This window comes from Pectinophora gossypiella, chromosome 6, assembly GCF_024362695.1.
Source record: "Pectinophora gossypiella chromosome 6, ilPecGoss1.1, whole genome shotgun sequence".
Classification (NCBI taxonomy): domain Eukaryota; kingdom Metazoa; phylum Arthropoda; class Insecta; order Lepidoptera; family Gelechiidae; genus Pectinophora; species Pectinophora gossypiella.
Window position 1 is genome coordinate 6716769 of NC_065409.1, and position 14939 is coordinate 6731707.

The following is a 14939-nucleotide window of genomic DNA, read 5'->3' on the forward strand; positions in this document are numbered from 1 at the left end:
CTATGCACCATCCAACTAGGTCCAAAGACGTGAAGAGATAACACTACATACCTATACATACATTTTATAATATTTGATTACCTATCGTGTTAAATTATCAAAACACCAATCCAGTTTGTAAGGTTAACAGTTCATAAATTGCGGAGGCTATTTCAATAAACTGAAAAACGGAATCTTTCAAAACTTCGATTACTTTTTGCTTGTCTGGGGCAGAGTGCAAAGACTCGGCAGGCAGGTCAATGATAAAATCGGCGCGGGAATTTCTCGGAACCCTAGTTCAAAGAGCAGGCTTTCATTGACACTGGCCTTAGAGAAACTAACGATGTCAGTGGCACTTCATAACAAGTCCGTACCTATACATCTCCCCAATAACGCTCAGTTCTTAATAGACGTCATTTCCGAGATATATCGCGGTGGCCTGTCCTGAGAAAAACAGGGTGATTGTTCTGTCAAACGCAGCAGCGCCGGTTCGTGTGAATCTCTCTTATTATTCCCATAATGCCAGTATTATGCTCGCTATTCGCTATTGTGAGAATTACGCTACTTACATACATTCTGTGGGCATATAAAATAACGATAAGAAGCATGTATGAGCGCTGTTAATCCAAAAGTACTGTTTGTCATTCTTGATACGCTTTACACGCGCGTGTCTATTGTAAAAGTTATGAAATATTCAAGGCGGTCAGTCAGATTCTGAGTTTGAGGTTGTCTTAATTCTGAGTTTCAAAAAAAAAAGGTAAGTATCTGACCTGTTAAATTGTATTCTGATTATTATCTAACATAATGCAGCTGATCTTAGAAAAACTAGCAATATACAAATTGAGTACCTATATCAATCAAACGCAAAAAGTCATTGAGGGACTTTCCACGCTACCTTCTTCAAAAACAATATTATATATAATATATATTTCTCAATAACAATAATGTTATCCAGTATCACAAGTATTTAGTTAGCATGTGTGTAAATATAATACGAAATTTTAATTTAAAGATGGAAGATGTTATCATAAATATCTACTCAATTGTTTAATACGAAATGACGAGTATTATTAGGGTCGGTAGCGAGCCAAAGTTATTTGCGTGTAGTAGGTAGGTACGTACCTCTTTGTTTGATTATCATATAATAGCCAATCATATTACTATTACTAAATTTACATTCACAACACTTAATCAAATTGTCGTGGCACGATGTCCTAATGTAAAATATGCACAAGATTCAAGTGTATATTTTGTGAACAGTTATGCGACAACAAAAACGTGTATGCGTAAAAACACACGACATTTACGACGTCGTCGTGCATAAACAGCAAGTTACAACTGTACCTGAACTACTAGAGCATGTGATGGCACCGCGTGGTCATCGGTCAGTGTCGACAAGATTATTACCTACACACTGAAAGTATAGCACAACTCGTTTGAACATCATTAAGTCGTACCTACTACATCCAGTCGTTAAATGTCCCACGTAAAACGTCGCTTAATGTGTCAAGTAAAATCTTATCTTTTTTTTCAGCCGCACCGCCAGGACACGTCTGCTATAGCAACGAGCACTGCCGTTTATGGGACAAGGAGAGTCATTGCGAATTCGTAATTCCAAACCTTTTCGGGAGATGCTCATGTAATTCGTTCTTTAGGCAGACTGGTGATAAATGCTTTGCGCAAAAACCTCCCACTTATGCTCCTGAAGCCGTAGTAGCCGAGCAGGACGCTGTGGTTGTAGGCGCAACCAAGGGATCTACCGTAGATATGACTCAGAAAGCACCCAAACCTACAGCTAACCTTAATCCAGGATCTGAAGATCCATTCGGACCACCGAATACTATCATAGATACTGATGAAATCCAACCAAGTAAACTTCCCATGTATACTAGTAACAATGACGTATTAAGTACGCAAGAAGATAGTCCTTTAATGCAGGCGGTCATGAAAGTACCGACTGCAGAGCCTTTAAAACGGCTACCAGTTTCAAATAGAAGGGACGGTGAACCAAACGAAACTATAAGGGTAGACGAAATGACTGCTAATTTGCATGCTAACGACCAGCCTATATACAGAGTCGTAACTCAACCCTCTGTAGAGAAAAAATCAAATAAAAAAAGTGGGACTCCTAAGGAGCAGCAAGGCAAGCCACATAAATCTGGTCATCAAAAGAAGTCTTCGTTGAAAGGTCAGGTTCAATCTAAATCAGTAATAAAATGTTTTATTGATGCTACTTAGGTAGTGTAGACGTTTTACGACTAGCATTGTAATTACAGATAAACATCGCATTCGTACCGAAACCAGTGGTATTGACCTAGGGCCGGCTTCGCTCGGGATGCCCTGCGCCACGGATCAGCAATGTCATCTGGTGGACCCTTACACACGGTGTGTCAACAAACGTTGCGATTGTGCGTACCGAACAAACTCCACTTCAGCCTGCTCCGTTCGCAATCGAGGATGTTTGCCTGGAACATTTCAAGTGAGTGCTTTTTAAGAACGTGTGCAAACTTCAGGCTCCAAAAGACATTTGTAAGAGGTCTTTAAATGGCGTGCAAACTTGTTTTAGTGTCGTTCGACGGGTACGTGCATAAGCTGGTACTTTGTCTGCGATGGCCGCAAAGATTGCCCAGACGGGTCGGATGAAAAGTGTCAAGGTACTGGTAAAGGTAACTATCTATGCACTGATTCATTTCGTTGCACCCCTTTCTTTCTTTTTGCTTTCATTTGTATCGAGCTGTAAAATTGTGAGTAACCACGGTTTTTATTGTTGAGTCATTAACAACAACTTTCCTTGTTTATTGTTTTTCTGCGGAGGCTGTGGTTTATCTTTTTTATGATGGGTAATGCAGTTTATTATCTACTAACATTTTTTTACTAAAATAACTGTTGATAACTTAACGTAGACTAAGTAGGTACCTACTTTATTTAACGACCGTCGTGGTCCAGTAGTTGAACATTGGGGCTCACGGTCCAGGGTTCGATTCTCGGTGATGTGACCCCGTCTAACAAAAAAATCACTTTGTGAGACTGTCCCTGGTTTGTTCCGGACATTGCAGGATTGTCCGAAAATAAGATCATTCTGTGCTTCGTGTGTTAAGCTATCGATCTCGGTTACTATTAAGTAGTCGTTACATGAACATGCCCCTTTGGCGGCTGAATAATAACCCTGACTCCAGGGTTTTTGGCGTCGATCGTTGATCTCAGAATCTTCACGAGAGAAGAAGTAGGTCCCTACTTCTATAGTAACCTGTGTTGGTAATATATTATACGTATACTTACATTAATGTACTCTTGCTACCTATATCATAAGTATCACTGGATAAAAAAATATTTTCAGATGGTACAGGGGAAAGGTGTCCTATGCACGCATTCCGTTGTGGTGGTCCCGGATCTCCCTGCGTGTCCCGCGCAGCCAGATGCGACGGGACACCGCAATGTCCGGGCGGAGAAGACGAACGCAACTGCCGCGCCACTAGACGTAAAGGGTGAGCAGACTTCAATTCTTATGTTTATTTAGTTCGGGGAGCGCCGATTCGAACACCCGGTACCGGACTTGCACCAATGAGTCATTAATTTATCTCAAGAGCAGTTTTTACCCACGACGGGACGGAGCAGGTATACGCGTTTAGGGTGAGAGATGTTTGTGTGTGCGTTTGTGCAAAGTAATGTTATCACTTATCTTCTAAACTAATGATCCGATTTTGATGCGGTTTTTCACTAACATACTCGTAGTTCGCTAGACCATTATAGACAACGATACGGCTCACCACCTATCACATAGGTCTAAGAATAAGCTCGGCGAATGTGGGTACTTAGTTCATCTTGTGATGTATGTAGGTACCTCTGACTACTTGTGTGTGTGCTTGTGTATGCTTATTTAGTTACAGTACAGACTACGACAAGCCTACAAGCTTACTGGGGTGGGAATAATCATCATAGGTTACTAGAAGATGACATACTTACAGCCAAATTTATCGCCATCCAATAAAAAAAACAAGCACTGAGAACACGTAGATCTATGTACTTATACAGCCAAGCGAAATTGTATCCAATCATCAAATAATTCGATTGAACTTTACTTCAATACTTGTACACATGTTCACCGCTAGTTTTTTTTTTTTTTTTTGGTAAGGTATCCCATCGTTTCTGGTGACAAAGCTACATTCAGTGCTTAACTATATTACTTATTATACCCGTAGCATTAACGCCATGAACAAACTGGTAAATGTACTTACAAGAGTTTCTCTTAAAATATTTTTATGTTCTTTTCCTTTTTTCCACACTCCAGACAGCACGTTTTATGATTTTTATTTTACATTTTATTACACTAATATTAAAAGCGTGGCTGTGTGACATTAGAGTTCAACGCGCCTCAAAAAATGCTATAAACGCTACGTATCAAAGGTTCTCCACTTTACATCCCAACATGTTTCACTTTTAGTTTAACATACATACATACATAAACTCACGCCCGTAATCCCTAATGGGGTGGGCAGAGCCACAAGTAATCAAAGACAACTTGCAGCCACTGTTGATACGAAGTCCAAAGATGGATATGATGAACCTTATGGTGATAAGGGATCAGCCTATCGCCCATAACATTAGTCCATCATGTTAGAGGACACAATCCCTCTGTCGGTTTTAGTTTAAAAAGTATATTATTGTAATGTTAGTTACCATAATTCAATCAATCAATAATACTTTATTGCACAAGAACATATAAAGGACATAAACATACGAATAAAACATAAGCACAATAGGCGGCCTTATTGCTAAACAGCAATTTCTGCCAGGCAACCTTAGGGTGAAAGAAGATTAAAAGGAAAGGAAGGAAGGAAGGTTTATAATTGTTTTTTTTATTAAAACTAAAAGTAAAACTTAAGTCAGAAACAGTATTTAAAACATTTGACGCGCGTTGAAGACTTATGTCAATGATTATCAAAAACATACTTTATTTTACACAACGAACACAAGATACAGAAAGACACAACAAGCGGCCTTATTGCTCATGCAGCAATATCTTCCAAGAAACCTTTAGATGCACGAAAATTCCACAGACCTAGCTTTTCTACCAATAAATAATTAAACCGAATAACAGCCTCTGTGGTCCGGAGGTCCCGGGTTCAAATGGGGACATATCACGAAAATAACTTTGTGATCCCTATTTTAGTTAGGACATTACAGGCTGACTCTGATTGTCCGAAAGTAGGATGATCTGTACTTCGGAAGGCACAGTAAGCCGTTGGTCCCGGTTACTACTTACTGATGCAAGTTAGTAGTCGTTACACGAGCCATGTCAGGGGCCTTTGGCGGTTCAATAGTAACCCTGACAACAGGGTTGATGGGGTTAGTAATCCCTCACAACCCACACAATAGAAGAAGATTAAACCAAATTAAATAAAACTGGTTACCTGCCCTCATAATAATGGTCCATCATATCCATCTTAGGCCTTCGTAAAAGAAGCGGTTGCAAGTTGTATTCAGATTACTTGCGGCAAGATAACGTCAAGAATTACTCAAACACCGCTACTTATCCAACACTATGCAATGGTATGTAAGTAGATGATTAATGATATTTTAAAAGCTCCAACCATCTTCAAGCTTCTCAATAAATGTTTCTTGTTTCTTTTTTTATAATAAAGTATATCCGTAAGTACCACAGGATACATTTTTCACTTGTGTAGTAAAGTGTGTACTATTTAAATATATTTAGTTATTTTACTAAAGTTCCGTAGTCTAGTGGTTAGAGCGTTAGGCTCACGATCTCGAGGTCCGGGTTCGATTCCCGATGGGGACATTGTCGAAATCATTTTGTGAGACTGTCTTATGTTTGGTAAGGACTTAACAGGCATGAATCACCTGACTGTCTGCAAAAATAAGTTGATTCCGTACTTCGAAAGGCACGTTAAACCGTCCAGGCTCATCATCAATTTAAGAGCCACGCTCTTGTCGGTGTAGCATTTTCCATTCCAGTCTATCAAAGGCCAATTCCTTGACTTCCCTATAAGACACGGCGTTAACCTTTTCTTTAATCTGTTCCATGTAAGCTCTTCTTGGTCTTCCCCTTCCTCTCTTTCCTTCTAGCTTTCCTTCTATGATGTTTTTAATGAATTCGTCGTGTCTTATTAGGTGTCCAATCATCTTGCCTCTTCTGTCCTCAATAATTCTCAGTATTTGTCTCTTTTCCCTTACTCTTACTAGCACTTCCTCATTTGTAACCCTTTCTGTCCAACTTATTCTTTCCATCCTCCTCCAACACCACATTTCAAAGGCCTCGAGTCTCTCTCTGTCCTTCTGTGTCAGTGTCCAAGTTTCACATCCATAGAGGGCTATACTCCATACGAAGGTTTTGACACATCTTTTTCTGATAGATTTGGCAATCCTAGCCTTGAATATGCACCCTTTGTTATGGAAAGCTTGTTTTGCCATTGCTATTCTGGTTTTAACGTCTAAAGTACATCTTGAGTCATTCGTTATTATGCTGCCTAGATACTTAAAGTTCTTTACATTTTCAATCGGGATATTATTTAACTTAATTATTTGGCTGTCTATTTTTGGAGTTTTGGAAATTGTTAGAATTTTGGTTTTACATATATTAATTTTAAGGTCGTATTTTTCAAAAACTGTGTTCATTGTGTTAAGTAGGGTTTCTAGGTCTTCTTTATTACTGGCCAGTGCCGCAATATCGTCTGCAAATCTGATACTAATTATATTCCGTCCAGGCTATTAGACGTAAAAATACCTCCCGCCAACCCGCAGTGAAGCAGCGTGGTGGAGTATGCTCCATACCCCCTCGGGTTGATTGAGGGGAGGCTTGTGCCCAGCAGTGGGACGTTATATTGTGTGTTAGTGGGCTATTTATGTTATGTTTATAGTAAAGTTAGTTTTGACAATGATTTGTGTAATGGTTATTACAAAGTGTGTCTGTAAGTAGTATACTTTATAATATTTTCCGTTTGTGTAATAAGTGTAGGGACGTATTATTTATTTAGTTAGGTACCTATATAGCTTTTTATAACTACTTACTGAAAGGAATTGAATTCAAACACCCGCCTTAGGTATCACAAAAAGAAGACTAAAAATTAAGACCGGGTTTAAAATGTAAACTTTAGTCTATTTGGGTTCAGTAGTTAAAGTCCAATCTGTGAGACACTATTTATTAATTAATAAAATTCGCGCACACGCATCCGATATATAAAAAACAATACCACAGAGAGAGAGATAGAGCACAGACAAAATATATGGCCGCGCACAGCGCATAGACAAAAGATAATTGTTAAGGTTCTGGTGAAACAAACCATAAAGTAGAGCAAATGTTATCTAAGAGTTTACATACACTGACATGACATAATTATAAAATAAAGGATATGCGCGGAGGAAATAACTACTGGCGAAAACGACAGGGCAGGGTGCCTCTGGTCGCCCTGAGGGGACGGTCCAAAGAGGTGTCACTCGCTATATTCCCCCCCCCCCCAGTTCATGAGTACGTCCCCGTTCATGGACTGGCACGTCCCGAGGTGATGAAGGGTCACTCTGCACATCCCCACTAACGACTGTAACAACAGGATCTAAAATGTGATCTAAAGGCTCTACAGGTTGACGCTGAGGGCGACCGCGATTGCGTTTAGGATTTAAAGGGCGTGGCGGCGTACTATCGTCGCGTCCTAAATACCGTGTCAGCTGTTTAGCATGGTACCTTCCCAAATTCTTGCCTGGATCGTCGAGCGGAGCAATAAGGTAAGTTGTAGGGCTCACCTTACTAGTCACTATGTACGGACCATCTCTCCGAGGAATAAACTTCGAGCTTACGGTCTTAGCCGCATTGCTGAGCAGGTGAGTGTTGAGCAGCACACGATCTCCAACCTTGAACTCCTCTCCGACTCGACGTGACCGATCAGCATAGTCCTTTCTCTTGTCCTGTTGAGATTCCACCCTGTCACGTATTGAAGACAATGAATTAATAAAATCCTTAAGATAAGGCGTAATTTGTGGAATAAAATTTCCTTTCTCTAGTATCGCTCTTGGATCTGTACTAACTTCCAGTGGAGAACGTAACTCTCTAGCGAATACTAGGTAAGCAGGTGTCACTCCTGTAGTTTGGCATCTAGACGAATTCATCGCAAATCTTACTGATGCGAGATGACGGGGCCACGAGCAGTGATCGGTACCAACCAACTGAGATAACTGTACCTTCAAATCCCTGTTTTTTCTTTCAGCTGGGTTTGCCTCAGGGTGAAACAGTGGCAATAACTCCTGCTTTATGTCTAGCACCATCATAACCTGTTTCATGACACCAGAAATAAACTGTACTCCATTGTCAGAGATAATACGACGTGGAAGGCCGAATCGTAGAAAATACTCCTCGATTAGTACATGAGCACAAGCCTCCGCTGTAGCGTCGCGTAAAGCATATAATTCTACCCACCTCGTAGCTGTATCCTCAACTAGAAGTATCCATCGCTGCCCCTCATCACCAGGCGGCAGCGGACCGAAGAGGTCGATGGCCAAAACTTCGTTTCGTTGGTTCAGCACGGGCGTCTGTAGTAAGCCAGGTGGTTTCTCATTACTTGCCTTATAACGTTGACATGTCGTACATGTTTTGATATATTCAATAATGGCGCGTCTCATGCCAGGGAAATAAAACCGTTGAGCAATCCGTTGATACGTTCTTTCAATGCCAGGATGGCCGGCGAGAGGGGTGTCGTGACACTCCTTCAGTACTTCTTCACGAAGATCTACCGGTACCACTAGTTGCGGTTCTTCGCTGTCCGAGTCTGCATTATAACGGTACAGCACTCCCTGCTCCATAAGATAGCCGCGTCCTGTCCAGCGGCGCACATTAATATCATCATTACTTTCTAGGTCTTCTATAATCTTTTTCAAATCCAGGTCAGCCAGCTGTCCACGTCGCAACTCCGAAGGACTCCGCGTAGGCAAGTCGATGATGACGGAGCAAATGCCACAGGTAGCAGATGTGTCCTCGTCACAGTTCGGGCGACTGAGAGTGTCGGCGACGACGTTGACTTTTCCAGGAGTATACTCGATGCGCAGGTCGAAGGCTTGAAGTCTAAGCGCCCATCGGACAAGACGGCCGGACGGCGACTTTAACGTCAGCAGCCATTTCAGCGGCTGGTGGTCGGTGCCCACGATGACGGGATGACCTTCAATGTACCCGCGGAATCGCTCCACAGCCCAGACGACAGCTAAGGCTTCTTTTTCCGTGGTGGAATAATTTCGTTCTGCAGGCGTGAGGAGCCGGCTCGCATACTCAATAGGCCTCTCATTCTTATCCTCGCCTTGCAGCAGGACGGCGCCGAGCGCGTAGTTACTCGCGTCTGTTCGCAGAATGAAGGGCTTCGAGTAGTCTGCTTGAACCAAGATCGGCGCGGAGGTAAGCTTCCTTTTCAGCTCCTCGAAAGCACGTTGCTGCTCCTCTGTCCACTGCCATGGGTGATTCTTTCTGGTTAGCCTAGTCAGGGGCTCTGCAATTTGGGAAAAACCAGATATGAATTTTCTAAACCACGAACATGTCTGCAGAAATGTTTTAAGATGTTTCAATGAAGTGGGCTTCTTCATTTCTATAACAGCCTGTATCTTTTCAGAGTCAGGCGAGATTCCTTGTGAAGTAATTATATGCCCAAGGTACTTGACTGAATCCCGAGCAAACACACATTTCTCCCGATTAGCACGTAGCCCGAAGAAACGAAGACGCTCGAATACGGCACGTAAGTCTTCGATGTGCTTCTGGTAATTCTCTGATATAATACATATATCATCAAGATAACATAAAATTGTTATGTCTTTCAAAGTTGAGCAGGAACGCAGCCTATCTATCAGTCTTTGGAATGTTGCCGGTGCTGTTTTCAATCCGAATGGCATGCATTTAAAGCGGAATGTCCCAAAAGGCGTTGTAAAGGCTGTTTTGTCTTTGTCGACCACGGGCACTTGCCAATAACCAGATCTTAAATCCAGTGTGCTCATAACACAGCCACTCTTCGTTCCCTGTAACAGCTCTTCGATAACAGGCATTGGATAGGCGTCAGATTTAGTAATGGCGTTTAACTTACGGTAGTCTACGCAGAATCTGAAAGTTCCATTGCTCTTTGGTACAAGCAGTGCAGGTGCTGACCATGCCGACTCACATTCCTCGATCACATCCTCAGCCAGCATCCTCTCCAACTCCTGCTCCATGATCTTCTTTCGGGCAGGTGTGAGGCGATAAGGCGGCACTGCGATCGGCGGGTGGTCTCCAGTATCAATCCGATGCTCAGCAAACTGCGTTGGAGGACCAGTCTCCTTAAAAATATCCGCAAAATCAGCAAGCAGTTGGGAAAGCACGTCATGCTTAACTGCACACTCACTCATATTATGTTTGTTAGTATCGCTGACGGCGGGTTCAAAACAAATTGCAAACTTTTTATTTTTGTTAGTACTAAAGCACCATATAGATTTAGCAAAGTCAAACATAAGACCGGCATTTGTCAAAAAGTCGATACCTAATAACGTTTCGTTATGGCGCGAGTCGGGTAAAATCATGAATTCAGTATGTATGACTTTATGTGAAAGTTTTACATCAACCTCGGCTATCAACACTTCCATTACCCGGGTATTCCCATCAGCTAATTTAATTGTACGCGTGGTAGGATGTAGAGAATGACCCTTCGACTGGAGAAGCGAATACAGCGAATGCCCCGCCACACAACCCTTTGCACCAGTATCCACTAAAGCCGTGCCTTTTTCACCCAAAACTTCAATATTTAACAAGGGCCGACGTGCAATCTTATTAGTACCTACAGAATAAAACATATTTTCACCATGACTAATATTAGCATTAGTGTCATTAGCATTGCACTCTGAATCACTTTTTACTTTTAACTTTAACTTTTGACAGTCCACTTTAAGGTGACCACTCTTTTTGCAATAAAAACAAAATATACGTTTTGTACCTTGTTCACCGTTGATGGTACCTGACCCTGACGACAGCAACGGGGGCGGTTGGGAAGTGCCCACGACAGCGCTCAGCGCCGGCGGAGCAGGCGCTGCCGCGCCCATCTGCGTAGAAGCTGGCGGCGGCGCAGGCTGACGGCCGCGAACCGGAAGAGTAGTCGACGAGACAGCCGGCTTGGTGCGGGGCGGCGCCGAGCCAGGGTTTGGCTGCGCGCGCCCCTGCGTCTGCTGCACCGGACCTGGCTCTTGAAGGGCGTCTTCTATACTCCTTGCCTTCTGAAGTAACTCGTCGAATGAAGTGATGCAATCTCGATCTACTCTCTTCTTTATTCTACGGTCCAGCAATCCAAACGTCATATCAATTTGTACTCGTTCTGGTAGGTCTCCGTCTGGTAGTTTTGCAAATAGAGCTCGTACCTTGGCCACAAAGCGATCCGTATTTTCATTGCCTTGACAAAGCGCAAATATAGCCGTATAAATTCTGTGAGGAGGGCGCCTCTCTCCGAATGCTGATCGCAAGCGCTGGATAGCGTCCTTCCATGATGACGTATCGCTTTTAACGCCCTGCCACCATTCAGCTGCGTCATGTGATAGCAGCATAGACAGACCACGTAGAGCATTTCGTTCAGAAATGTTTAAGCAATCTTTATAAGTCTCGATGGCATCAATGAAGTTTTCTAGCGACTCATCATCCTTGCCACTATACCTGGCGGTACATCTTGTAAAATTGCCACAATTTTCCGCGGCGACAGGCACTGTAGTGGCCGCTCCAGTTGGCGTGGAGGTCCTCATTTCTCTAATAAGCTGTTGACAGAATTCAGCTTGCGTGTGTTGCAATGTTGTTAGAAGGTGATTGAGCGCGTCCTGCGTCATGGTTATATGCTGCTCTCCATCGGATGGTGTCGGTGACAAATTTTCACGGACCTCGTCATCGTCGGGCGCGCTGGTCGAAACGCGTTTTTGTTTCCGCGGCGCCATGTGCTCGACAAAAAAATATGATAATGTCCGTGTGAGAAACAAGAATTTTCACGTAAAATTACGCACCAAGCACGAAAAATATTATAATCTACACAGATTGTTCCAGATTGTCCGTGATGTCGAGAAAACTATGAAATTACAAAACACAGAACGTGTACGGTTATGTCCGCTATGCACAAAAAGATACACAACACGATTATTCCGCGAAACTTCACAGCACAAACATCACAAATACGTTGGGCGTCCACTTTAGTCTATTTGGGTTCAGTAGTTAAAGTCCAATCTGTGAGACACTATTTATTAATTAATAAAATTCGCGCACACGCATCCGATATATAAAAAACAATACCACAGAGAGAGAGATAGAGCACAGACAAAATATATGGCCGCGCACAGCGCATAGACAAAAGATAATTGTTAAGGTTCTGGTGAAACAAACCATAAAGTAGAGCAAATGTTATCTAAGAGTTTACATACACTGACATGACATAATTATAAAATAAAGGATATGCGCGGAGGAAATAACTACTGGCGAAAACGACAGGGCAGGGTGCCTCTGGTCGCCCTGAGGGGACGGTCCAAAGAGGTGTCACTCGCTATAAAACCTATTTGTCTTTATAGCCTAACGAAAGCCGAATTTAAAAAGGAGTTTATCAATAAAAAAATAACGAAGTATTTCTTGTTAATATTTCAGTTGTCCCCGGCATACATTCCGATGCGGCTCAGGGGAGTGTCTACCAGAATACGAGTTTTGTAACGCCATCATATCCTGCAAGGATGCCTCTGATGAACCTCCGCATCTCTGCAACGAACAATCCAGGTAATAGGAACAAGTATATACTTACTTTATTTTTTAGTTAGTTCGGGATACACACCCAATGTGGGATACGAATCGCGGAAACGCACAAGAGTACCGTAGTGTAGGTCTCTGGTTGACTAAGGACCTACTAGTAATTATTTTGTTTTTCAATGTGGGAATGTAGCTAAATTAGCTTATTTACGATGACCATACAAAAATTGGCTCTATTGAATGAGTGACATTATTCACGAATTTAAGAGCCATAAGGTCTTGTCGGTGTAGCATTCTCCATTCTTGTCTATAAAAGACCAATTCTTTCACCTCCTTATAAGACACGACGTTCGCCTTCTCTTTAATCTATTCCATACATGTAAGCTCTTCTTGGTCTTCCCCTTCCTCTCTTTCCTTGTAGCTTCCCTTCTATGTTTTTAATAAATTCGTCGTGTCTTAATAAGTGTCTAATCATCTTGCCTCTTCTTTCCTCAATATTTGCCTCTTTTCCCTGACAGACATTACCTGAGTGACATTGGTGCTAATTCCTGTAAATACCATCTTATTTTATTTTAAGTTATATCTGTCATTTTCTTATCCGCCGAAAAGGAAAGGGACGGGTAATTGACAAGCATAAAATTTATGGAACACACGTCAATTTTAAGCACAAATCTAAACCAACCGTCTAAAAATTTTACATCAGTCAATAACCCGACACATTCATTTACTCATTCTTCCTAAAATTAAGAGCTGTGAATCATCCGTCCCTTTCCTTTTCGACGGATATGAAAATGACGGATATAACTTAAAATAAAATTAGGCGGTGTTTGCAGGAATCGGGGCCATTATATTGCTTATTATTATATTGACGAGTATTGACTATTGAGTGAGTGTACGCGGTAACAGGTAATTACATACCTAATCAGGAAGTACTGAATACCTTACATTGTCAATATACCTGCAACCTCCAGTAACCTACACTTTATGATGATTAAAGCTCATCGTATAGTTGCATATGCGCGTTTAGTACCTACGTTAAAGATTTTATCGCCAAACAGTATTTGAAAGTTACTTGCGCGTGCTTAGCGGTTACAACATCAACACTCGGAGATACGGCAGTGCGAATAGGTAAGTATAAGGAAATAGACAAATTTCACACGTAGTAGTCAGAAAGAAAACGATCAAAAGTAACATTAGTGTCGTACTTTCTAAGTCAAGTGACTACCTAATATGTTAACTGTTCCGCCCAATATTGATGGTTTCAGTTTCAATAAAAATAGTAACTCATGACTCTCTGGGCACTTAAACAGGAGAGCATTCAACAGTTCCATTGTCAATTGTTATCATAATTTTTCTACAAATATTTTCTTTTCTTAAATCTTACCGTATTGTTGGCTTTTAGATCATCGTGATACGGTACGAGCTTTCAGTATTGTACACATCGCATTGTACCTTTTACTTACATTCGTAGATACATATCAACATATCTCATAGTGCGTAGCGTTACATTTCGTAACCGACCCACGTGCGACCTATAGCGATGTCCCCACAAATATTTGACCCATGTTTGTTAGAGTGAACATTCTGTTTGCACAGATGGAGAGCGGCAGACTTCTGCCCGTTGCGGTGCGGGAACGGCCGATGTCGGAGTACGGCGGTAGCTTGCTCCGGGCGTGATGGATGTGGTGACAATAGTGACGAAATAGCTTGCACTGTTTGTAGTAAGTATTTTATACTCAAAGGTTATTTTAAAGCCGTAAGTCTGAATGTTCTATAAAACCATACCCTATTGTTTAACTATTGCGTTTGAAAATCTCGGCGTTAGGAGGTTAATACAAAGTCTGTTTTCAATCGCGTAGGAAACTCAAATAAGTACTAGAGACGGTAGTAAAAGTGGGACATTTCAGTGTTTAAAAAAACCTACCCTTGGCCATACTTGAAAAGATTAGGTGGGAAAGAGATGAGGGGTACACTTGCAAACTTTTATTCATTTACATATACTTATAAAATTATCTTATCTACCTACCCACAAGTGGATATCTGATTTACTTAATGTTATGCGTACTTACATTTGAAGATGCAAATGCGGCAAATACTCATTCGTCACGACCTATGATTCCGAAAATTCATTCACTTGATTGTTTCTCAACACAAAAGTTGAACCACCTGAGCAAATGTTCGAAAATGTTGTGACTGGTACCGTAATAACAGTAAATCCTGTTGTTGGAAACGTTAAATAATCGAA

The 14939-nt window shown here is 41.7% G+C and overlaps 1 protein-coding gene across 2 annotated transcripts in view; it reads left to right on the forward strand.

Annotated features, from left to right (window-relative positions):
• LOC126367259 (uncharacterized) overlaps positions 1–14939 on the forward strand; it is a 48142-nt gene that overhangs the window by 31151 nt on the left and 2052 nt on the right. The window contains exons 4-9 of one of the 2 annotated variants that reach the window (XM_050010679.1): positions 1514–2167; positions 2256–2458; positions 2546–2645; positions 3317–3464; positions 12599–12724; positions 14291–14415. In XM_050010679.1, coding sequence (XP_049866636.1) covers positions 1514–2167; positions 2256–2458; positions 2546–2645; positions 3317–3464; positions 12599–12724; positions 14291–14415 — 1356 coding nt within the window. The remainder of the gene's footprint in view (positions 1–1513; positions 2168–2255; positions 2459–2545; positions 2646–3316; positions 3465–12598; positions 12725–14290; positions 14416–14939) is intronic. The other variant, XM_050010680.1, reaches the window with a different exon arrangement.